Below are 26,681 nucleotides of genomic sequence, written 5' to 3'. Positions count from 1 at the left end.
TCCTGCACAGGAGCTTTAATAAATCAGAGAACAGATGTATAAATCCAAATCTGTTTCCAGACCTTTCTTTGTGTGGCCAGAGTATGTCAGCTATCAGAAATGCCTATTGTGTCTTAGGCCTACCAGAACCGATTCTTTCCATGATTAATCAGTTGGTTTGTTTAGTGTATAAAATGTCAGAAAAATTCTCCATCTCATCCTCAAATGACTTATTTTTTTGAACAAACAATCCAAAACCCCAAGACTCTTAATTAACTATTATAAAGGCATAGACAAGCTGGTATCAGCAAATTTTGCTTGAAAAATGACTGAAACAATTAGTCATTGTTGAAATAGTTGGCAATTAATTTTCTCTTAATTGACTAATCTGTTAATCAATTAATAGATTAATTGTTACAGCTCTATTGTGCACTCTTAAACACTGTGAACTGTTCAGTGTTGTGACTATGCGAACAGTGAGGAAACCACAGCGCCCATACAGTAAACAAATCGCTGCTGAGAATTGCAATTAATCAATCAAGATCAGTTGAAAATAGGTTATCGTTTTTTGCAGGTTAACAAAACTTCACAAGTGCTATTGTGATTCAGTGCTGCATTTTTAACTTGAATCTTCTGTTCATACTGTGATTAAAGATAGGTTGTCAAAGCTTGTTCAAAGCTTCATTCTGCAACGGATTGATACAGCCACTTCTCTGATCTCAAAATATAAATACTACTATTATTAGATAGATATTATATAATTTACTGCAAGGCAATCCAGCATTTTATGGGAATATAAATATATGAATATGATCTTATTGGAAACCATTAAAGTAAAGCCATATGTTAATATGATTGTAAATATTTTAATATGGATATAAAAATAATGCTTTGGGTTGAATTGATTAATGAATGTACTCCAATTGTAGGCCTCTGCCCTTATTTTTTTTAAAGACAAATAAAAATGAAAAATTTAAAGTTAGTTGCACTTCAATTCCTTTGTCCCAGAAGGCAGTGATGGATACAGGCAGATGTGTGTCAGTGGGTTGGAGGAGAGTACTAGTGTGCTAGTGTGGGTAGATGTGTTTTGTAGACCTGTTAGCAGTGAAACCATCGCAGGGCAAATGGCCAGTCTGACCTCTTTGTCCTCTGACAGCATCTACATTATTTAGACAAACCTCTGTGTTGCGTCTGCTCCTCTCCCCTTCAAAACAACCAAAACAAAACACGGGCCGACACTAAAAAGCAGCCACCAGTAATTATCCAGTCATTTGGCCCTAAGCTCTCACATGCTGAATGAATTTATTCTCCCTGTTCTCCCTGTGGTGGAAAATAGTGATGTTAATTCATATGCCATGGGATTGGTAGCCACACAAAGACCAAAGACCAAGTGCTTCCACCTTGGGCGATTCTGTGAGTGATTATGTTTACTGCTGCTTGTGGGGGACCAGTGGCCACCGTTTGTGAGAGCCACATTTCTCTGTTCGAGGGGATCCCTACTTTGGCCCTATTCACACTGTTGAAAATGTGTGGGTTGTTTTTTTACGCGAGTTCAAAGAGATTTAATAGTGCAATGTCTTGCTTTGAGGCTGGTGCTACCTGTGAGTTGGGTGGATCAGAGTTTCACTTTATATGGTATAGATACAGATTAACAGTTTCAAAGCTGAACTCTCCTACAAAGCCACAAATATATTTTATATTTTCGCACATACATGTAAGACATTTAGTATGAAGTGTCTTTGCATTAAGAGAGTTTCTTTAGCTTAAGGTAGCTCACCCCACAGCTGGGATGGAAGACATAGGCTACTCCATCTGTTAGGGAATCCTCTTACATTTTTTGAAAAAAATGTTCTTGTCATGTTCTAAAATTTGTCATTTAGGACATGTGATTGAAACATTAATGGCCACTCTGCATCTTCAGGCATCATATTAATGTCTGTGTAAGTTTTTCACATGCCTAGGTCATTTCTTTGTGTATACTTAGCTACCACTGTTTTGCTGTATATCATCTTTTTCCATTGGGGTACAAGATTTCCTATTTAACTGATATATTGAGCTGGTTCACACAAGGGGGCCATACAGTATATCATCCTTACTTTGTTAAATAATTACTCTCAAAGAAATGTTTATATCTTTTGCTAAGATACCAAATGTTTTCTGGAAGCCATTGCTGTTTCTAACCCTGCCACAAAAGCACAGAATTTTCGTTATGACATAGGCTTACATAAGTTCAGTGTGCATGTGGGATTCTCCATTCTTATGCTATGGCTTGTTTGTGTGTTTATGTATTAATACTATTGTATGTGATGTTATGTGAGAGCCTATATCTACACTAATGCGTCACAGTGCCTGTGTTGCTTTGAGTGTGTCCAAGAAATGTGCATGCATGCATGGTTGAGTAAGTGTGCGTGTGATTGGAGGAGATTGAGCGTTGAATGGACTAAAATGCAAACGCACTGCTGAGAGAAATCTGTGGTCCAGTGCTACTGCTGTCCTGGTACTGGGGCCTTTGCTCAGAAAATAAATACAGCAGCTGTTCCGGTATTAGTGGGAAATGCTACTTATGGATAGAAAATATCCCATACTAGTAAAGGCTGGAGCTTTCTCCAGCTGAAGCTTTCTGCTGTTCTGGAGACCTGCTGTACCATGCATGGTTGGGTTCTGTGAATCTACAGTTTTACTATAAGAGGCCCTAGAGCTAATAGAATAGCTAACATAATTAAGTGGCTTATTGGTGATAACCCTGTAATAATATGGGATTGCAGTATTTTCTGTGGTTCTGCAGGAAACTTGCCATTGTGAAAGTAAGATAATTTTATCAGTGTGCTTAGGTTGCTGGTATTATATATTCTGCAAACAAAAGATACAATGATAAGTGGGAATTTAAGATGCTGTCTCCCACAGTAGCTACTGTGTGTATTCTCTTAGCTAAAGTACTAACTATACTAATTAAACTTCAGAATAACACAGCAGGACTAACTTACATTACATTTATTGTCTGATGGACTTGGCAATCTTTCTCTTCATGGAGCATAACTGGCAAGGCTGATAGCTGCTAATAATTTCCATGTACAGGAAAAAAGGTGAGCACGGACTGTATAGTGTTTCTTTCCTGTATTGCACAGAAGAGAGTTGGCCTGTTCTGAGATCACATAAAGGAGCTGGTTTTTCCAGTCATTTTATGGTTGAACAGTTTTAAGTGGGCTCCTTCCCTGTGGGCCACAGCACAGGTGCTGGCTGTGTCAATTGTTTACAGAAGTTCAGAGCAGCGCGATGGTTGCAGAGAGACTCGTTGGGGCCCTGGACTTGGTGCGAGGCAAGAAGAGGTCTAACAAGTGTAAGAGAGTGCAAGAGAGAGAAAGAGAGACACTCTGACACGGGTAAATTAGATCCAGAGAGGGAAATAGCAGGGGGTAAAGTGCTGGTTTTACTGCCGGGGCTGCAGGTGCGACAGCAGCTTTCTGACTGACCCCAGAACCACAGGCACGCACACACACACACACACACACACACACACACACTAGCCACATTCATACACGCAAGAGACCAGCCAGGCACACACTCAAACTCAGACTAGCACATGCATGCATGCAAGGCCATGCACAAATGTCACGAACACACATTGCGTTTATGAGTTGAGTTTATATTATGTCATCCTCTCTTCCTGCCAGTCTGTTTGGTCAGGCAGCAAGCTCTTGAGAATTTTGTCAATTGGATTATGCTAATGCATACTCAGGCCTGTGTACAAGTGGTAGAACAGTTAACCAATTCATATAAATATTTTCATCAACAGCACCATTTAGTTCTGCCTAATTATCGGTTCTGTTCTGCCCTGGGCCAGGCATGTAGATACAGGAAGACAAACATTTGGTTTGGAAAATAAGGGAAAAGCATTAAAGGTTTATATGTTTTAGCTTGTAGTGACTGTGTTTAACAGTACATGGGAGGAATGAATAATGCCATTGGTTCTGTGGTTAGGAGGATTTATTGCTGTATATTTTCATATTTTATGGTCGAAACTCCCCTGTCTGTAGTATTTTAGTTCTTTCTTACTTCGTTGAGTAATGACCTTTCCATGTATGTTTTCCTGCAAAGCTTCTGTTTCTGGGCGTCACTATAGCCATTAGGAGGTACTGGTAACAGTGCAGGATGGCTCCCCCAGCTCTGCTGAAACACAATCTGTCGGTCTGCTCTTTTTCTTGTTCTTGGTCACTACATTCCCCCACATCTTTACCACAAAGCTGCTGGGCTCCACCTTTCACCCTCACCAAAAAATCTATTTCCATATTCCTGTTTCTTTCATTTTATTAAGCGATTAAGTCCCATCATCATACTATGAAATAAAGGCATATTAAGTGTTTACACACAGTCTGCCTGTTTGTTTTTGTCTACTCACCATTGGCAGAATGTGTTATTCATTTTGAGTCCTAATTCCAAAAAATGTATTTTGATTGCACTCTCAATAACTCTACCTTGTATAAAGATGTCCTGTATTTTATGTGTGAAAATGCTTGTATGCTAATGCTTGTATATGTTTAGGTGAACACACAGGCCCCTTAGTGATTTAACGGGCTTGGTAAAGGATATGTGTGAGGCAGTATGTACATAGTTTTGGTTTAAACAGGATTTTGCATCCAAGTGTAGAGGAGAGCTCTTCAGAGATTCATAAATTCATGCAGAATTTGTAGCACTGCTCAGGCAGAATTAGGAGCAAAAATGTTTTCTTTTGGAAATATAGCTCCTTTTACAGCACACTTTCAAGGGATAGCCTGTGACAAAAAATAACATGTCAGGACCTCCTCTTATTTGCGACCCTGTAGGATGGCAGGGGTCAGTGGTACCGGGCCTAGACTTTCAGGGAATCCAGTTCCAATCCAGATTTTGCCCCTTTTCTTTGTCTCAACATTATTGTCCTCATATATGCATGTGTGTCTTTGTATCTTTTTCAGTGGACCTATTGTGCATTTCAACATGTCTTTCATGTGTTTTCTCATAGGTTACGTACAGAGTCTGATCAGACGTGTGGTGAACAACGTGAATATCGTGGTGAACAACCTGATCCTTAAGTACGTGGAAGATGACATCGTGCTGTCGGTCAACATTACCTCAGCAGAGTGCTACACTGTAGACGATATATGGGAGAGGGCCTTCATGGACATCACTGGTGAGCAATGGTTGCTTACATTCTTTGGTAGTGGGATTAACTAGTAAATCCACTGAGACAAGAACCTGTAAATTACAGTAAGTGTTTAATTTTGTTAGTTCAAACTGAGGTCAAACAGATGTATAAGTTTAAACTTAGCTGTTTGTGTAAATGCCCAATGTCAGCTGCCAGAATAGTCTCATATAATGACTACTGATAAACTTCACAGTCTGATTGGAGCATGTGAAGCTCTGAATGCAGAGTGGGCTTTGACACAGAAAAGAGCTCACATTTAAAACCACAGATGATGAATGAGGGGGATTCTAAACCCTAAGAATGCCACTTTTAAATAGAAGGTAATCAAGTGAAATTATGTATGCTCTTCCTATTGATGGCTACATGGTTCATGTGTTGTTTTCTTGGTTTTAATTCCTTGATGTAGGGGCCCTAATTGCTTCTAGGAAAGAGTGAAAATGTTGAAAAAAATGCTACCTAGTCATGTTGGAACACCTGATGAGATCAAAATCCCAATCAGTGGGCAATGTTAAATGCTTCAGTTGTGCACTTTAAGAGAAAAATAAGAGGGTATCTCATAAATAACATAACATATAGGCTAAATGAGCTTGGGCTGTGCTGCGTGGTGATTAGTCCAGTCCTTACAATTTAGTATACTACACAGCTCTGGCTATGCAATGTTAACACTAGCCTTTAAGAGTCAATAGTCAATCTATTCCTTTCAATCTTGTGAGCCTGTTAGTTCTGACTTATATCTAAACCTTGACTGAGAGACCTGAAAATCATTGTCTTGTTTCAAAATTATCAGCGCCCATAAGTGCCATGTTTATTATACATTGTCTGTTCTGTGTGGTTGAGGTGGGTGCTTGAAAACGTGAGCGTCATTTCAGGCGCGTGCATGTGAACGCTTGTACACATGCAACATGGATACCATTCCAAGCTGCGGTTCACACTGCCCCTTGGCCTTTTGGTACTAAGTGCGTAATAAATAACATGAGTTGTGTTTCAGTCTCAGGTTTTTGAGACACAGAGTCACAGAACATTGCTGGAAGTGGCTGGTAAACAAAACACAGACAAAGAGATATAGACTCCTTCCTGCCCAGCTAGGTTAACAAGACAGCCAAATAGAATCGAGAGAGAGATTGAGAGAGAGAGAGAGATTGAGAGATTGAGAGAGAGAGAGAGAGAGAGAGAGAGAGAATACAACAGGGGGCGGGAGACGTTGACAGACTGGGAGTGAACAGGCTTCGGAGGGTGCTGCACAACTTTGCTTCCAGTCTGGCATTGTGGCCACTTAAAGTATTGCAGTGAAAAATTCACCTGTGACCCGAAAACATTTTCCCCATAGACCACAATTATAAAAGAGATCACAGTGTAAATTATGTGGGCCAAGTGGGAACTCGCAGGCAGGACAAGCAGGGGAAACTCTACTGCTCATTTTCAACGTGTCCCCAGGAAGTAAACGCGGAAGCCAGTAAAACTTGGCATATGTGCTAGGCGAGCAATTCTTATTGGTTTGAGTAAGTGCCGTCTTTCCGTCTGGTATGTATGTCTTCTGTATGAACCTATTGGAGTGAAAGATGCTTTGTTGAAGCAATGGCGCAAAACATTATAGATCTTCAGTGCTATTATGCAAGGTAAAAATATTTTTTTGATAAATATGAGACTATGGCAGTCTTCCAGGGTCTCATTGATTAATGGGAAACACTGAGTGGGTATCCACTGCAATAAAACTGTAATCTTTTTTCTAGTTTCTGTAACAAGTTTCTATCAATTGCAATTAGAATATCTTGTGCAGTGGGTTTCTCAGATTACTGCCAGAGTATTACAATTATTTTAAACTTGAACAACCATCATAATCATAGTCATGTTGAAGAAAGAATGGCTTTTTATAGCGAAAGACAAATCATGAAGTTGCCTTTTTTAGTCATTGTGATCACTGTGGAATTTCTTGTTAATGAGACCCTGTTTCAACATGGGAAGAAAGGAGTCGTTCCAACAATAGTTACTGGCACTGTCGAGAGGATGAAATAATTCTGGGAATGATGAGTCCTGTTATCAGTCTGTCAGGGGAGCGTGAGTCAAACATCATCACACACACACACACACACACACACCACACACACACACACACACACACACACACACACACACACACACACACACACACACACACAAACCCCTTGGTTGTACCTCTTGTAAATGTCACATTACACAACAGCTCTGTGATGTCTGCTGAGTGTCATCTCCTAGATCACAGATAATGAGGATTTACTGTCAGGGCCTGCTCTCTGTTAGTGTGTTTGCATTTGTTTGTGTTTAGTGATACCTCTCTGTAGGGGTGCTTTTCCTCTGTGAGCAGTCATGTTTAATGCATGTATGTCAACAGCTTTGATTAGTGTCAAACTCTTATGTGTTCAATGCAACATTATCTACATTGATTTTGTTTCTTTTTTTTCTCTCTGAAGCTCCAGAGCTGGTCCTGAGGAAAGTGATCAACTTTGCTGACTGTACAGTGTGCCTGGACAAGCGCAATGCCAGCGGAAAGATAGAGTTTTACCAGGACCCACTGCTGTACAAATGCTCCTTCAGAACACGTCTACATTTTACCTACGACAACATCAATTCCAAGATTCCATCTGTCATTAAAGTGAGCAGCTCCTTTTCTAGCAATAACCTGATAACCGCCATTATCTTCCCAACGATCAAAATCAACAAAAACATTTTATATGGGTTATTCTGAAATGTAAAGTTTAGATTTGTCATAGCGGCTTAAAGTTGTCAGGGAAACACGAAACGAAAGGTTAGCTGTTCTCAAATTGATAGCAGGATAATGGCTCATTTCAGTCCATTGTTCTGCACCACTAGTGTTGAGAGTCAATCGCAGGTCGGCTTGATTTCAGGACAAGAGTTAATAGTTTTGTTTAGAAGAAAGTACTTATCTTACTAAAGAATTATCACAGCAGTCACAGTCCTTTGTCTACTTATTGTCAGTAGAGTGATGGAAGATATGTGTTGTCTTGGCTGGTTTGTTCCGTAATGTAGTTTGGTGTTTTTAATATAGTTAAATCCAAAGTCTCTCTGATGGAAAAGGTACAATTTTGATTATTTTACTGATGGTCTTTAATGTCTAAAACAACATAAATTTAGTTTGATTCCATATATCTGTTAATTCATCAGTAGGCTGAAATAAAGCAGAACTGGCTCATTCTCAGCAACACGTGGTCAGTTTACAATCTTTGTGGTTCAGTGACCTTCAGTAAGGTTTTCATGATATCCCATCAACAGAATCACACATTAAAAATTGCCACATTTTGAGTAGCAGCATGTTAAGCAATGGCACTGGTAAGTTCACCTTTGACTGTATAATACACAATGTATAATACATACCCCTCTGCCAAAGTTTGTAGCTGCTGTAGATAATTATGGTTAACACATTGGTTTACTTTGAATGCGTTATGTGGGGACATTTGTTTCCATTTGGATCTGACTTATTTTATCTTGACATTGCCTTCATTTTATGGGATGTATCAACTTCCAACTTGTTACTCTATATTGTACATAAACTTGCATAGAGACCATAATTTGTGGTTTGTAGCTGTAGATCATCATATAGTTTTGTTTAACAGGGGCAGAAGTCGCATCTTCGACATGCCGCACTCACCATCCACCAGTTAGCTAGAGAGGAATCCACACCAGTTCTTATAGGGCCTAGGGACGCTCTATTAAAAGTTCCTATTCATATTATGTGGGAGCCCACCCGAAGTGCTTGGGCCGGTTGCCTATTTCACATCTAAACATGTAATTAAAAAAAATCCAATTTTAAAAGTTGAACCTTTCTTGTGTATGTTTCAGATCCAGACCATGGTGGAGAGCCTGAAGTTGTCCATCACTGATCAGCAGCTGCCCATGTTTATCCGCATTTTAGAGCTGATTATTGCCCTCTATTATGGAGAAATTGGAGGACACAAAGAAGGCGAGGGAGAAGAGGGCAGCAGTCATGTCAGGGAGACTGGAGCAATTTTATCGGGTGAGTGAGGTCTCTTTTGGATGGACAGTTGACAATTCTGCATCCGACTGATTTTTCTTTTTTATATAAGGTTAAGTAAAAATAAAGATTGTTCATTGTATTTTCAGCAACTAAGCAACGCAACCACATGTAACGTGAAGATGAATGGACTGAGATTATTTCTGAAATGGTGCTAAAACACTTGGCTCAACAGACATTTTTTTGTTTTAATACAGTGTTTTCAAAAATACCCATGTGCGTGTAGTCTAGGCCTGAGTAATGTATATTAGGCTGTAATCTTTTCACTTTAATTTTTCTTCAACTTGCAACGTAGTAGAATGAGGCAGCCTTCCTTGGCGTCCCTCCTTTTTGCTGATACTGCTTTGCTGGAGCTGCACATTTCTACGTTTTTAGCAAGCAAGCGATGTGCACAACAAAGCAAAAAAGTCAACATTTTTACAGCCATGATTCTGGTCTATGAAGGTTAATTTGGAAATGATATATTGAGGTCTCACTGAGATGCGGCATTTATGTGTCAGTATGTAGCAGTCATATTCTTCAGACAAAATGTTGCCTAATGCTCTGAAGTGGTTAATGAGCCATCAGACCACGCAAACAGCTTTGACTTTTTCCTTACACAGCGTTTTGGTCTCATGACGCTCTGCATGTTGCCTTGTTCTGTTCAGGGGCTGTGTTTGTCCCATATGCTGCTGTTGTTCCTAAACGGGACATTTAACATCACTTTGACCATGGTGTGCGCTCCTCCTGCTTTTTCCACAAACAAAAGCTGGAGCGTGTAACTTAACACAGACTGTTGTCGTCAGGCCTGATCCCCTCCATGTGGATAGAGGCTGGAGAGAGGAAGATGAAGAGAAGAAACAAGGATGAATCAAACACAGGCCCATATCTGTCTTTCTGATTGGAGCACCATAGGATATTACACTCACCACATCCAGGAGCTGAGCAAAACACATGCAGTTGGCTTCTCTCACAGCGTGCCACGCACACGCACGCACGCACACACACACACACACACACACACACACACACACACACACACACACACACACACACACACACACACTTGCACACACACACTTGCACACACACTCACACAATTTCACGATATACTTTTAATAGCTGCAGCCACCCCCTTAAAAAAACCCTCCTCATTCCCTAAATGCCCATCTCATCTCTCCCCAACTGCTCATCCTCATCTCAGCCAACTAGAACAGAATCAAATCCCAAGTCCCACTGGGCTAAATCAGCTTCTGCAGCACCAGGAGCAAATTATGGTGCAGGGGAAGTGGTGGGCAGAGGGGAAGCAGGCAGCCCAACACAATACAGCCCATTCCCTCACTCCCTCTAACTTGCTCCCTGCCTCTTGGCCTGGAACTTTTACTGCAAGTTGGCGCAGCTTCCAGTTCGGTGTCCAATGCCAGATGTAAGAGTCGGTGTCATGCTACTGCTATGCAGAGCCTCTGAGAATGAATTAGTATCCCATCACAAAAATATACAAGAGGGGACCAGCTCTTGGAACCTGAGCACCCCCAGATCTTGTTATGCTGGAAGTAATCGACAGAGTGAAGAAGCTAAGGGGGCTGGGGAGTGTTTGGGGGGGGGGGGGGGGGCTGCAGTTGTGTGTATATGTGCTATACTAGGTGTGTGTGTGTGTGTTTTGTTGGGAGGGCTTATGTTTTTTCATGAGCATATGGTTTTAGGTGTATTCATTTCAAATTTAAGGAATCAAGCTGAATTCCTTTGATAATAGTAACATAATTATTGCTCAAATTATCTATTATTTAAAGTAAGAAAATATCATGTATTTTTCTTAACCATTACAAACAGCCATTACCACTGATTACTACACAATTCATGTATGTGTATGCTTATAGTAACTGACTTAGCTTCCATGCATATTTATTTTTAGTGGGTTGTAGTTGGTTGGAAACAATTGTTGCCACACGATTGCTGCAACATGATCCCAGCATTGTACTCCATTACATTGATTTGATTTCCCATAGGCTGCTTGTGGTGACTCTTGGCTGTATTTTAGGCTCAAATGTGCTTCTGAGTGTGTGTGTGTTTCCTTCTTCTTTTGTTTTTTTTTAGTCTTACTTACTCTTGGATATGATTTTTTCCCACATGTGAAGGTGTTTTCCTTTTTGCCAATTAATGAGGTGGAAAAGGTCTTGTAATGTGTTTATGTGCCCATGATTCACTGTGGCTGCATGTTGTTTGTTTGAATCTTTCTCTTTTAGTTAAGAGCCAATGTCTCATTAATGAATAGCCCTAATAAGTGAACGGCGCGGGATACTTGTGTGTGTCACTAACCAAAGCAACCTTTCAGTCAGGATTAGACGGCAAGTTTTCCTACTGTCTGACATTCAATGAAGTCTGTGAAACACTGTAAAAATTTCAGCGGTTGGAAACATAGATGACTAACATGCTTGAATGGACTAGCTGGTCACGGCACCGAAAGCTGTAGGGTTTCAACAAGTATGTGAAGAATTATAAACCATTGACTGTGGCTGCTGACTGTGGCAGGTTGTGTGTGTGTGCATTGCTGTATAACATATATGTCAGCATGTGTATTAAGGCCTGGGGATGTTGGTTTGTCTAGTTGCATCTGTAGATTTTTTTTTCTCTGTTTTGTGTGTATAGGACTGAGTGTTTTGTGTTAATTGGAGAGGGTCCTCAGAGGCCCATTGAATGGAATGGACCATCACACACACATATCAGCCAGAGGCCACAGGCTATCTCCTCCATATAAAACTCATGTGGCTCCCTTATGCTAGGCCAGTGACGTGACAGGGCCTCTTTTTAATCATCTTTTTAATATTGGTGCGAAGACGTGGAGGCCATTGAGTTTAGAAGTCTATGGATGAAACAGCTTTTTGTCTTTCAGAGCGTTTTATATTTCTCCTTAAAACATTTTGATGTTAATGTCACGCTGGTAGTATTTAAGTAAAACAATATGTTACACACATGTTGATATGTGTTCCATTCTTTTATATCAAAGTAGGTAGGCTTATGCACCAAAAAGTCACTCTGTGTGTATATGTGCTGTATTACAAGTGAGGAAGTGAGAAAATGTGTTGCATCTAATAGTGTGTGCATGTGTGTGTGTGTGTGTGTGTGTGTGTGTGTGTGTGTGTGTGTGTGTGTGCGTGTGCGTGTGTGTGTGTGTGTGTGTGTGTATGCACAAGATGACCAACTGAGTAGCCTTTGCTCAGTTTTCAGGTAACCCGTCCACCTCTTCCTCTATAAACATGGAGAGACATCTACTGGCCTGCAAGGGCACTGCCTTTCTGTCAGTCCTCCTCTCACCGTCTCCATGTCACTCAGCTGTTCAGTCACTTACACACCAACTCCCTCGCTAGACATACACAACTGCCTGGAGACCTTGGACCCACTGAAGCCAACCATGACCCTGACACATTCTATTACATAGTGCTTCTGAACTTTTCTTATGGACATATGCATGTCTACGTGGTGCCACACTGATATTGTTAGTTGTCCAAGATAAAGATACAGTAAGGCTTGTTGTTGTCATTGTGAAACAGAGACCAGTGCGTTGGTTGTATTTCACACCTGTGTAGTCAAAGTACTCTACTCCACCGCAGCGTACATTTTGGCCAGCCCACATCACTCTCTGGGAATTTTTCGCTCACTTCTTTGGATTAATACTTCAAAGTCTCCTTAAGCCGGTCTGTTTTGATCACTTGATTGGTAATTGTGCTTTTATTTTGATTGCCTTGCAATTCAAACGTAGGCTTCGTCAGGCTGTGACGTGAAGCGAAAGAGCTTAACTTGTTGAACTGACACCTCAAAGGCTTCCACAGAGTGAAAACAAAAAGGAAAAAAAAAAGAAATGGGAGATCGAATCGGATAGAGAGTTTGCGGGGCAGGGGGGGGAATAAAAGGCCATAACATGGGATTTCCAACTGCCAATTCGCAAAGTGAAAGATTTAATTAAAATATGTCATAATTTTTACCGCCTTAGCCTCTGGGATGCCTAAGCTGTGACCTCACGGACAATATTGTTTTCTCACAGAGGACGCGAGGCCATGAGGAATGGGATTACACATTCTTGTGTATTGACATCAGCTTCCTGTGTCCCAACGTGTATGGAAACACACACGATGGGACAAGTTCCGATGTCAGGATCAGGGACAAGGGCAGTGCATGGTGTTTTTGGGGAACCTGTGATCCCCCAATAGTTTCCTGAGAAAAAGCTAAAAGATAATAATAAATGGGCTTTCCGACATTTCTGCTTGTCTTTTGATACATACTCAATCAATATGCCAGTCTAAGGACTTACATCCCATTGCTTACTTCCCCATTTAAAGTTTTCTGTTGCTGGCACAAGGACAAGTCTGTTGACAGTGTTTAGTTTTGATGTATTTTTAACCTTTGAATCAACCATTGGATTTGAGGCAGTCCTGTCTCCATCAGCCTGAATCTTCTTTCCTCTACCAGGTACCATATTACCCGATTCACCTGGTATGAGGCTTTTATCTTATGATAGCAAGTACTCAACTCCTCGTGCTCTGATTAGGTACTGAGGTTGGGACCAATCACCCCACGTCCTTCAGGTAATCTTGAATAGTTCCACAGTCAACTCTTGATTTACACCTTGATTACCGGCCTGATCTTAAGCTCTGCTGGGGCTGATGGCTAACAGCTACCCAGCCTTCGTCATTTCTGTCTGCTGGCTTCTAAAGGACTATGTGATGCAACCCAACGCTGTATGTGTTTGTGCATGTGGCCTGTGCTGTTGGGTCCAGCACAGACACCTCTGACCACAGGGATGCACTGGGCCCAGTCAAGGCTCTCCCCTGCCAGGATGCTGGCTGACAGACTTTGCCCTCTGTCCTCCATTGGAATGGACTTCCCCTCACTCTGTGTCTCTCTTTCTCTCTAGAGTTCATACAGTAGTGAGTTTGTGCAACACACATACAGTACTCACACACCTGCATGCTGTAGCATTGACAGGAACTACTGTTAAACTGCCTTAGTCTGTGCTGTTTTTGTGTGTTCTGTTGACAGCTGAAACACCTTGCTTGTATTAAACTGCCCTGTAGGCATGGACACATTAATTTAGTGTGCTTCATATTGGCGCAGGTGCTTCCATTAACAACAGATTTCTCTATGTTTGACCACTTTGTTCTCAGAACCTGCCTCTTTGAATTGATTTATCTGTTGGAGTAAACTCAAAGAAGATTAGGAGTACCAATGTAACACATTTGTTTTTATGCAGAAGACCATGACCTGCCGGTTTTTGAAATTCTTATTTGGGATAATTATCCATGTTTTCTGTAATTTTTTGTCCATTTAGTGTGCAACAGTTCTTTTTGGTTTGGAAGTATGCATTGCAACTGCCAAAATATTCATCTTAAAATGTCTAAAAATGACAAAATCTTTGTTGTGTTAAGGTGTGAACTTGCATTATCCCAAATGTTTCCAACAATGTTGAAATTCTGAGAAATCCATCATTTACTCAAGCTAACAGTGTGTTTCATTTGGTCGCAACCCTTAACCTTCCCTGGTTGCTATAATTATGAGAAACACAGGGAACAACAGATTATACTTCCGAGAGTGAGGAAAGAGGTCCATGAACTAGCTGGCTAGTATTGTGATTAAATCTTTTTTCATTACCTCCTGCATCTAAGCATCTTAAACAGACCCCTCTAGGAGTAAAAGTAGACCTCCAGGCACTTACCCTGACCTTTCCTTACGATTTTTATTTATAACTACTCTGAAACCCTGCACTTATATTTGTATCATAAAAATTAAGACCCTTTCCCTTTCAGGGATGGATGTGGATATGGAAAGCCAGGGGACTAGCCAATACTCCAGCCCAGACCTCTACATGCTGCCTGAAGAGGCAGACCAGGGTTGGGTGTCCTGGGCTTGGTCCTTTGTTCCAGCCATTGTCGGCACAGAGGAGGAAGGTGAGGAAGGCCTCTACCAGCAGCGAGAGGCTGGAGGCATCCCCAGCAACCCACAACAACACACACCCAAAGACCCCACTGTTTCCATCGGCTTCTACTGCACCAAAGCTTCTGTTACATTCAAGGTAATCTGCTGTTTAATAAAAAGCATACATCATAAATTATTTCACTACCTTATACTTTCTAAATGTCAGATAGTGACATTACTTTTCAGCACAGTTTTAAAGTATTCTGCATCACACTGGCTATAAATAAATGTGGTATCAATGTGATTTAGGGTTCAGCAGTTAGTGGTATTACATGGCTGATATTGTTGTATTAACAATTATAGTTACAGTACAGTTTTTCCGCTTGCTACGATTATTGTTTATTCATTCCCTCTGCCCTCCCCATCGCTGCATCTTACATTTTGTAGTCATTTTCAGTTTGAGTCTTAAAGAACAACTTGATCCCAAGGAAGTTCCAACCCTCTTTGTCTCTGTGTGCGGTACAAGTGAAGGGTAGTGTAACCACTAACTGGCGTCTCAGGTCACGTTAATGTTTTAAACATTATACATGGTATGATGACTATTCAAGAATGGGAACCCACACTTTAATCCTGCCTGCTCATTCAGAATAGTTGGAATTCATCTCCGTTTCCCGTCAGGTTCAGCCACTTCAGATCACATTACTGCTCGTGTGTTTGTGTGTGTGTGTGTTGTGTGTGTACTTGACACTCTGTGTGATCAGTGGTATTTCTCAGGCCAAACAGACCTTGGCGCTTTTCTAATAATGTTTAAATTGTTCCTGTATTGTTTGAGTTCTTTTAATCAATTAATTGCCTCTCGTCTGGAGTAATTGCAGACAGCTGAAAGGATGGTTTTTAAACGTTCTCGTCTCTTTCCTACAAGGAAGTATTTAGTTTGAAGGAGTTCATGTCTTTGAACAGCCAATGCCTGAACCTGAGTTTAACATGGATGTAGGTATTTTTAGATTGCTGACCCATTACTCCCCAGATCTGTTTGATCAGAGAAATTGGCAGTACGCTTTAATGACTTTTACACACATAATGCATAGTTCAGCAATGACCATTTATTCCCCTCTTTCACTTTTGCACACATGCCAAAACCTCATTGCATGCCAAACATATTTTAAGAAAATAATCTTTTTCATTTATTTCAATAATAGCAAATTTAAAGTGTTCCCAAAGTCTTTTCCAACAGATCATTTCAACTGTGTTACATTTCTGAGAAATGAACATAAAGACAAAGTATCCCAATATTCACATCCAACATTTTAACATTTCCAAAATGCCTCATAAAGAATCATTTGATTTGTGTTGGACTCCCAAAGCCTTTAAATGGGCCGGAATATAATAAAGAAGTAGCAGGGAAGCTATTGGCAGCAGCAGCTCTGTGCATTACTGGCTGCATTAAGTGTTTGTGTTGGTGCTCTAATGCTACACTTCTTCTCTGTTGTTTCAGGCCTAGGTACAGTCAGGAATATTCCAACAGTCTAGCTTGGGCAGTGCCAAAGTTGCTGTATTCTTATTGGGTAAACATGGACATTCTTAAAATGTTCTCAGTTTGATCGGCAGATCTTCTGTGCCCATGCTGCTCTACACTGATGTTGTCAGACAAAGCAATTCTCAGATTATTTAACATCCATGCTCAATGCTGCTACTAGGGACCTGCGGGGTGGGTTGGGGTGGGGTGTTCCCTGCACGTGATTAAACCATTGAAATAGGGAAAGGGAGCGAGGGTGAGAGAGTCTGCTCCATCAGTAGGGATAATAAGGCACAGCTGCTTCTTGCTCTGCACCTGCTTCCTGTGTTAAAGTTGAATGGGTTAGGGACTGCACAGTTCTTCTTTACACCCACAGTTTTAGACAAGACCTCAAAAGAATCACAGCTCTGGACTTCTGTCACCCCAACCAAGTAGTTTTGACCAGACGCCAATCCCTCTCCCCCTGCCTGAATAATCACTTATACATTATCAGTTTGTCCTTCATTGGTATCCTCAGTGCTTTATTCATGTTCCGATTGTCATCCCCAATAAAGCCGGAGTGAGCCTCCCCTAGAATCAAAGAGGAGTGGCTGTCACGCTGTTTGATGAATGTCTCTAGCATGGGTCCAAACTTGGAAGAGAAAACAACCAAAAAAGTCCCAAGGCTGGCATCCAGTCTGTGATCTAAGACAATGTCATCTGTCTCTGTTTGGATGCTGGTGTTTCTGGTTTTAAGCATTATTTTCCGAGGCCTCATTGCCTTTCACATCCAAAGACTTGCATAGCTTTTGTTTACTTTTCAAATCATGCATCTGGTTCAGCAGTGAATTGTGGGTAAACATGCAAAGACACACACAATAAGACATGAATTCCAGTTGTTGAGTTGTATTTTTGTGACATCCGTAATATTAAACTAAAGCTTCAATTTTCACTGTTGCTATGATGGATTTTATGTGACACCTGTTGAAGCATTTCAATATGAGATGTTTTCGCAGATTAAATCTAAATAGTTGAAATGTTATACCTTGTTTTTTACCCTTGTCAACTCAAAGGAAAAATAGCTTTAACTGCTATGTTATGTATCTATTTGATCTTTGTTTTATTATTTCTGGACATTTTTGAGCAGAAGAATATTAAATGGATTCTGTCCTTTGTTCAAGCTGACAGAGACCCAGTCAGAGAGCAGCTATTACAGTCCTCAAAAGGTCAAGTCCAGAGAGGTGCTGTGCCTGGAGCAAGAGGGAATGACTATTGAGGTAAGATTCCCCTTAAGCTGGTATCCAAAACAATATGTCGGTTATAGGGAGGGCTGAGCATAATTTATGATTAAAGTATTTTACTGTGTATTTTACTGATTTATTTAAATTGAGATGATTTAATAATTACCTACATTCTATATAAATAAAGATTTGCTGCAAAAAACACTTACAAACTTCTGGAGTTGAACCATGTAACCAAACAACCCCAAGTCCTATCCAGCTGTTAAAAATTCATGATTATGAAAAGCTGATGAATTAAATGTGTTATTGTTACGTTTATTGCTATTGAGGAAAATGTGAAAATGTATCCTGATTTGGATTACATATATAGGTATTTTCCATCTGTGGACTGTAACCAATATTAATGATGATGAATATTTTTATAGTAAAGTCAACATCAGTAGTCAACCACTCAACAAACAGCAGCTAATTTGTCTTGTGATATCTGGAAAGCAACATCATTACCCAGCAAGGCAAGAACAGACCAAGTCTTCCCTTTAGATCCTTCATTATTATTTTCATTGTCTCCTTATTCACTGCTGGACGGAGGTTCCTCTTAATTCCCTCCTTAAGTGCATTTATAAAGCCTCTCCAGGTCACTAATCCGTTGCCTGTTGTGAACACAGTGGAATCTGTGAGTCGAGCCCAAGTCTGATCATTTCCGCATTTCCCCTTCAGCCTAGAAATATTTTGAAACTTTTTTCTCTGATTACCTGGTTGGAGAGGGAGAGGAGTTTTCTCCTCTTAAGCATTCTACCAGATGTGAGAATTCTGAGAGATTTCCAATTCCAATTTCTGTAATTTATGCTTTTGCTGGAAAAGAGAGAGCGAGCAGTCTGAAGTGGGACCAAAAGTGAAAGCGTTGAAAGGCAAAGGGAAGGCTAGTAAAACAGGGAAAACTAGGCCTTGTAATTATTGTGTGGTGAAACGTAAAGTTTTATTGGATTGCTCTCTGTTTAGTTGTCTGCTGTGTGAAGCAAAGGCTCGTGGGGTGAGAGAGAACCACACCTTACTGGTTACAGGGGCTGTTTGACTGCTACCGCACACACACATGCATGCATGGCTCCCGAGGAAAAATGGAAGCTGTCTGACCCCTGCTCTTTTTATCACAATGAAATGAGCCTGTAACCTCAGCAGCACCACAAACCAATGTAGCTTTAAACTGGTCATGATGGAGAACCTTGTGATAAGTCCACAATAAACTGGTTCTTGAACTGGCATTCATTTCACATTTTGTGTTTTATTACAATGTAAAAAAGGTAATTCAGTCAAATTAATTTATGTTGGTTATTGCATGTGTAAAAGTGGATAAATCTGGAGTATAAAAACTGCTTAAAGGTTTTCCTCTGGTTTATATTCCAGGTGCTTATGATGGGGGAGCCCTTCTTCGACTGTCAGATTGGCTTTGTGGGATGCCGGGCACACTGCCTGAAAGGCATCATGGGAGTAAGGGATTTTGAAGAAAACATGCACCGACGTGAAGAGGTAACGACAGCCTTGAAACCTCAAGGAAAATGGGAAAAAAAGAGTAAAAACTTCAGTGAGAAAGATTAAAAGAGAATCTGAAAGCCCAGAAAATAGATTGCTTTCACCTCAACCATGTCTCCTGTTGCCTCTATTGCTCCGACGAGCTTTCAGAAGGAGGCAGAGATGTGGTCTGGTTTGTTTTTGGAAGAGTGTGATCCAGCTGCCTTTTGTAATTCACCATAATGTTCTGTGTTTGCCACATGCATCATTATGTCAACAGCCATCTCACAATCCCCTGTGTACAGCTTTCTGGGCTCTCTTGAAATCAATGTATTTATCAACTGAGTGTAAACTGTGTGTTTTTCATGTTTTTCTTTTTCTAAGGTTGTTTTTCATTGTATGTTTACCTGCGATGTATCAAAATATTTGCAGAAATATATGTGGTTATGGTGTTTTATATAGTATGTTGGGCATTATATATTAGTACCATCTGAAATAATCAAAGATATTTCTGACATTCTCTGTGCATCCTCTCTCATACCTTTTCTCACTTACCTTCTATCTCCGTGTCTCTGCAGGATGCCGTGTTCTTTAGCTGTGGGGACAGCCTAAGCAGTAAAGGAATGACCTACCTTACCAACTCTCTCTTTGACTACCGCAGTCCAGAAAACAACGGAGTCAGGGCTGAATTTATCCTGGATGCTGCTAATCACAAGGTCAGATAGAGCTTAGATTCTGGACTTCTAGCTGACATCATCCCCAGTAATACTGTAACAAAGAATAACATTTGCAAATACTTTTATTGGAAATATTCGTTTCGTTTCGTTTCGTTTCGTTTTCTTCCGCTTTATCCATGCGGGTCGCGGGTGATGTTACCGCTTTTATACCACCTTTTTTTTTCCCGGTGGAGCGGGGGTACTGGGGCCAAATCCAGTGACTCTATGGAAATTGGAAATATTATTTTATAAAAATCCTTTTTCAAAATACACTAGCATACCATGCATATCAGATTGTGGTCCTCAGAGGGTAACTACCTCGAAGCAGCCTTTCAGCTACATCAGTAACACAGTTGTCCTGTAGTGAATTCAACCAATATTACAGGTTGCTTGTGATGTATACAGTATATTCACAATCAGGCATTTTATGCTACAGTAGACTTACCACAAAGCATTTAAAAGACACCCACAGAACTGATAGAAGTGACCAAAGCAGATGGCAAAAATTAAGCAGTCAGTTCCAAGCCAGGCCAACAACCAACTCAGCATCCCCTTTACAGCCGGGCTGACAGGCCTACACAGTAACGGACTTCAACCAACAGCAATCCTCTTAAAAACTACATTAAACATAATTAACTCACTGATGCTGTTTACTTTCAAAGTAGCACCTGCCATTGACACAATCTCCACTAAACGAAACATCTGTAGCTCAGAGGTCGTTAAGCTTTTAAGAGAGCAAATATTCACAAGACTGATGGAAAGACATTTTATTGAGTTTGGTTTCTTTATTTTCAGAAATAAAGAGGGTTCATGAAGGCCTGCAAAAAGATGATCACCAGCACAAGTTTGTGAGAATATATCTTAAGTGACTTGCTAAAGCGAGCACACTAATCCACACTGCTAATGAAGTAGTTTATCTAGGCTAATAAACAATAATCTGATATAATCACATCCTGTCTTCCTTTAGCTTTCATCTGGCAAAGCTGCTATAATAGCTGTTACTGTAATTAGTGGTACTAAATTGATACAATATTTTGTCCAGTGATTTCTCTTCTAAATAAATCATTCTGATTGAAATCACTGCCACTGAGATTATTCCTGTCAGTCAACCGGCTGCAGGCTGCAGTGGAGGAATGTTCCCACTATCTAAGTAGTAGTGTTAAAGCCATTATTCCTGATAAATCGCAGCTCCCCTCATCAGCCATCACAGCTCTAGTGTTGACTCTGCTTAGTAATGTTCATGACCCTCAGTGAAGCAATTGTTTGGACATCAATCCATCCATCCATCTATCCATACTTGAAAGTCTAAGAGTCAAAGGTCTTAGTGTTAATTCATTAGCGGTATTGAAACCTGCCAATGGCTTTGATCCAAAAGCATGCCAGAGCCATTAGAGGTCCCCTAATAAATATTACTCATTAACCTGCCTCGCTGATAAGGCTCTATTGAAATCTCTGTTTAGAGAGCTAGTAGGTAAGTCTGAGGAGGGGGTGTTAAATGTGTGTGTGAGGGGCCTCTCTCATTCTCTATCCCGGTTCCTTGCCTGCTCACTCATTCTCTCTGTTTACCAGTGGTTTGATGTGCGGTAGAAGTATAACTTTCGTATGTTGTCTAGGACAGGGTCAATAGCTCTTGACCCGCAGACTAATAAATGATGAATGGTAAAACAACACACTGACAACCAGCTAGATCAGTAATATGATTTTAAAAAAATCCATCAGGTTTAATTTTAAACAAATGACTTAGGGGTGGCACACCGCTTCAATGGTTAGCTTCATCCCCTGGGTTCAAACCCAGACTGGACAGCTGTAGCGCTCCCTGTGTCTGTTTGGCTTTCCTCTGGGTGCTTTACATGTGCTGCCTTTGTTAAAGACTCTAAATTTCTCAAAGGGTCCTAATGTGTGTGTTTGTATATATGTGTTAGCCCTGTAATAAACTGGTGACCCTGTCTCTTCCTAATGTGTGTTTGGATGGGCTACAGCATCTCTTTAAACCTGAAGAGGATAGGAAAGGTACCATTTCCATTTGGCCACTTTCTAACAGTATTTAAAGTGTTGGTTAACTGACAATTACAATGTGCTTTAATGATTATTCGTAATAATGTCCCTAAACATACTAAACATGTACAGCTTACAGGCACATTCTGTGTTACGTTCATACTTTTAAAGCTGCACTTTCCTATTGCATTAAAACAATTTCCAAGTAGCATTTCACAATTTCAGACTGAAAGTATCAGCTGTAATCTCAGTCAGACAGGTTTGATTTGTTGTGGAAAAGTCCAATCTTTTAGTAGATAAGATACGTATTTCCACTGGCACAAATCCAGGCATCAGCTGAATGAGGAAACTTTCACTTCGTTTTATCAATAGCTCATTACTCAATAAAGAACAGACCCGATATCTAGTAAATTACTTCCCTCTGCATAGTGTAGTATAGTGCAGTGTAGAGTAGTTCAGTGTCATCTCTCTGACTGAATGTGACACTTTGTGCTCTAAAAAGTTAATTGAAAAGCTAGTAAATCATAATTTGATCCAAAATTACAGAAACTTTTATATCTGTCCTAATTCTGTTATGTTCAAGCATTTCCTTTCATTTTCTAGTCCTTGTAAATAGATCCAAATACCAGTGATGATGTAGTTGGCCAGTAAAAAATTATATCCAAGTAAGCATATCCCCCGTCAATATCTCCTTTTATCTTTGATTTGACCTCCGTCGCTGTATTCACCATGACCCCCGTGACTGCCACTCTTAAACGCTATCAGCATGTTTGCTCCCTTACGGCCATGTTTACCTAACTCTACCTTTGTTTGACAGGAGACCTACACGGAGATAGCTGGCATGCAGCGCTTCGGTGCTTTCTACATGGATTATCTCTACACAATGGAGAACAGCAGCAGCAAAGGTATTGTCTGATTCATTCCTCTTCACAGAGCCTATTTGCTCACCTTGCCACCTCTTCCCTCTTTTTCTTTATATCTATCATGTTCTCCTTTTCTCTGCCTTGCCCTCTCTTTCTTCCCGTCTATCTTGTACTCTGTCTTTCTAATTCTCTCTCTCCTCTTCTCTCCTCTCTGTCAAACAAGCCCCCTGGAGACTTGAAGAAAGAGCTTGTCTTGTTTGAGTCACAGCCACCTGGTCCTTGACCCCTCCTGTCCTTGCTCTCACCCCAAACTTACCTAGAGGGCAACTGTCAGAAGTGTTTAGTCTGCACTGACACGTATTTGAGTTTCTTTCTCCCCGCTGCTTGTTGAAACATTGTTTCCCCCTGTCTCTTTACCTGTAAGCTCTTGAGAAAGTGAATAGGCTCTTCTTGCCTAATTAGGTGTCACTCTTCCTCGCAGAAGCCTTAAGACGGGAAGGATTTCTCATTCCTCAGCTGCAGCACTCAAGAATGTTTATTCAAGTCGGAAAGATCTGAAGTTCCAATTAAGAGATAAAGCATTCTCCATTCAATTTGAAATGTTATATTTGGCCCATAAATGTCTCTGCTTGAGGATGTGAGTATGCTTGAGTATGTAATTTAAATGCTGCTGGAAAGCTGCTTTCTTTGTATGTATGACAGTGACACCTGAATGACATCCCCCAAGTTTGAAGATGAAACAAAGAGACTCTTTCTTGCCTAATGTTAATTGAGAAAAAAAGGTATTTTCCAGTAGGATAACTTTATGGCCCACGTGTCACTGAATGTTGTGCAGAAATGGTGACAGGGTGATCACGCTTCATAGAGAGGAAACCACCAATTAGTCATGATTAACTTAATTTAAAGAACACAGTTGCCCTTTTTAACAAAGATTTGATTGTACCATGTCAATGACTTGAACAGGCTGATAAATTAGGAGTCTAATGACACCTGTGTTGTTCCACTTCTGCCTCTCCCTCTTTTTCTGTTTAATTTTACTTCTCTCTGCCTTTGCCTTTCTCTGACTAGGCTTTTGTTTCCTCCTGCTGACAGCTACAGATAAAAATCTAAATTAAAAAAAAACATTAATAATGTCATCCTGAGCTGTCAGAGTCATTTCTGACAGTAGGATAAGTGTCATTCCCCTGTCCTGCGGGACAGCTGCGGTTACCCTTGCCAATTGGAATGCTTCTCTTCTGTCAGTGTTTCTCTTCTTCTCGGACGCGGACCAGATCCAGTGTCAACCAAACAAATTAGCTTCCATTGCCAAGGGACCGACATAAACTCTGACTCAACCGAAATACAAACCAACGCAGGTCACCCTCACCATTGACTTCACATCAGAGCAATGCTGCAGATTAAAAACTTTTTTTCTTAATCTTTGGAAATGGAGACACTTTTAAATCGCTTAAATCCCGGCTAATTTCAGCCACATCGTTCCATCAACTGTTCTAACTGCAGCCATATGGTTGATATTAGGCCTAATCCATTGCAGCCAAATGTCACTGAGGAAGGGAAGGAGAAGTGGCATTGCCCGTTACCCATTCTAAATCTAACGAATTCTCTCCCCGCATTTTTGGCAAAAAAAAAAAAAAAAAAAGTTAAATTCATAGTGGCTTTCTGTCAGTGGAATGTAACAGGGAACAAAAAAATGTTGGCCGCACTTTGTCCTCTTCCTCCCCCACTGCCATTCATCCACCCCCTCCTTTTATTTTTAGTTTCTCCCTTTTTATTGCTGGGGAGCTGAGGCTTTTAAGTAGACCTCTGGAACAGGGACCTGCGATGAATGAAGGGACAGGTGTGTGAGAGAAGTGGACATTTGGAATATTCATCATTCCAGTGGTTCACAGCTATGTGAGCTGCTCCCTGCTGCTGCATTACACCACTGCCATTTTTGTTGCGTTATTGCCAAGTGAAGGGATTCTGTACATCTGCCTTAAATAAGGAGTGGGATATGTGAATAAAATTAAACTTATATATACATAAATATACATATCAAAAGCCCACAAATCTGTACATTGAATACAGGAAGTGAAACATTCTTGGTCAAAAATATACATGCTCTTGTAAAGAATAGCAGTCTTGAGTTCAAATGGTTTCTACAACTACAATGTCTATACACTTTTGATCAATCAAGCTCATCCACAAGCTTCTGGTAGTCCTCTCACTGAATTTATAACCACTCCTCTTGATAGAAACAGGAAAGTTCAACTAAATGTGTTAGCTTCCTGGCACAGACTTGTTTCTTCAGCACAGTCCACATGTTTTCGGTCAAAGTAATTTCTTTACCACTTTTGATCTGTGTTTGGGATCACTGCCCTGTTGGAACACCCAACTATGCCAAAGACTCAATCTTTTGGCTGATGATTTTAGGTTCTTTCTAAAGAACTTGGAGGTAATCCTTCTCAGCTATTACACCATTTACTTTCTTTAGAGCTCCAATGCCACTGGCAGCAAAAGCCCCGCAGTATTATACAATAACCACCATGCTTGACAGAAGGTATGGTGTTACTGGGGTTAAAGGCCTCACCTTTGCCTCCAAACATATTGCTGGTCATTTTGGCCAAACAACAAATTTATTTTTATCTGACCACAGAAGAAGGTTTTTTCCTTGTCCATGTGATCAGCAGCAACAATGGTTTCAAAGCTTCAATTGAGCTTTAAGGTTACATTTGAAGCAAGGGGTTGTTTCTTGCATGGCAGCCTTTCAACCCATGGTGATGCAAGACTCACATGACTGTGGACAATGACACCTGTCCTTCAGCAGCTTCTAGTTCATTGCAGACTTGCTGTTCATTGGTTTTTGGCTGACTTGACCATCCTAACCAATTTTCTCTCAGCAGCAGGTGATGGTTTGAATCTTCTTCCAAATTGTTGGAGTGACACAACTGTGCAATGCACTTAATACTTACAAAAAATGTTTGCGCAGTTGAACTTGGGACCCTTTAACTGTTTTCAAATGGTCTTAAGTAGGGATGCACCGATCTGACTTTTTCAGTCCTGATACCGATGCCTGGGCTTTGTGTATCTGTCGATACCCGATCTGATACCATTGTTGAATTAATAATAAACTGTATACCGGTCTCTGAAAAATACTTGCGTGATAGAAGAGAGTACCTTGGCTCTAAGTATACCTGTAGACGGCAGAAGCCCTCATCTTCAACTGACATTGGTTGAACATCTAAAACAATGAATTCTAAAACTTTCGGTGTTATTGCCAATGCTTTCTGCTTTCCATCACGACTTTTCGCGTCTTTGAAGTGCATCTGCCAAGCTAGTTGCTGGGCTGTACTGTCTCCTGCTCCTTTGGTTTTGTTGAGCTGCAGGAATTCGGCATGCTCCTTAGCATGGTGCTTTTGGATGTGCTTGATTAAATTGGTAGTATTGTACTTTGCAGTACTACCATCACCCCTCGAAACATTTACTTTGCAGACATTGCAAACAGCCGTCGAACTATTTGGTTTGGCAAGCGTGAAATATCTCCACACAGCCAACTCTTTAGCTCGCTCTATGTTGCTTAACGGTTAACTTAACTCTTCAAGCATGTGACACACGTGCTGCTGATGAATGACGTAGGATGTGCTGCGATGGAGGGAAAAAAAAAGGATCAGCATGTGGATCTGTTAATTTTTCCAATCCCCGATCCAGCTATTTTGTCAATATCAGGGCCGATATACGATCTTAATTTCGTATCAGTGCACCCCTAGTTCTAAGTGACTTTCCTGACTTGTTCAAATCAATAATGTGCTTTTTCA

The 26,681-nt window shown here is 40.6% G+C and overlaps 1 protein-coding gene across 4 annotated transcripts in view; it reads left to right on the top strand.

The window, feature by feature from the left end:
- The window catches only part of vps13b (vacuolar protein sorting 13 homolog B), a 329,852-nt gene that overhangs the window by 23,455 nt on the left and 279,716 nt on the right, over window positions 1-26,681 (top strand). For all 4 annotated transcript variants that reach the window (XM_030393719.1, XM_030393722.1, XM_030393718.1 and 1 more), the window contains exons 5-12: window positions 4,976-5,143; window positions 7,606-7,787; window positions 8,993-9,167; window positions 14,963-15,228; window positions 17,748-17,843; window positions 19,209-19,331; window positions 19,892-20,029; window positions 22,842-22,929. In XM_030393719.1, coding sequence (XP_030249579.1) covers window positions 4,976-5,143; window positions 7,606-7,787; window positions 8,993-9,167; window positions 14,963-15,228; window positions 17,748-17,843; window positions 19,209-19,331; window positions 19,892-20,029; window positions 22,842-22,929 — 1,236 coding nt within the window. The remainder of the gene's footprint in view (window positions 1-4,975; window positions 5,144-7,605; window positions 7,788-8,992; window positions 9,168-14,962; window positions 15,229-17,747; window positions 17,844-19,208; window positions 19,332-19,891; window positions 20,030-22,841; window positions 22,930-26,681) is intronic.

Source organism: Sparus aurata, chromosome 17 (genome assembly GCF_900880675.1).
Source record: "Sparus aurata chromosome 17, fSpaAur1.1, whole genome shotgun sequence".
In the NCBI taxonomy this organism is placed as follows: Eukaryota; Metazoa; Chordata; class Actinopteri; order Spariformes; family Sparidae; genus Sparus; species Sparus aurata.
The sequence above is the reverse complement of the archived record's forward strand: the minus strand, read 5'-3'. Positions and strand labels throughout refer to the sequence as shown.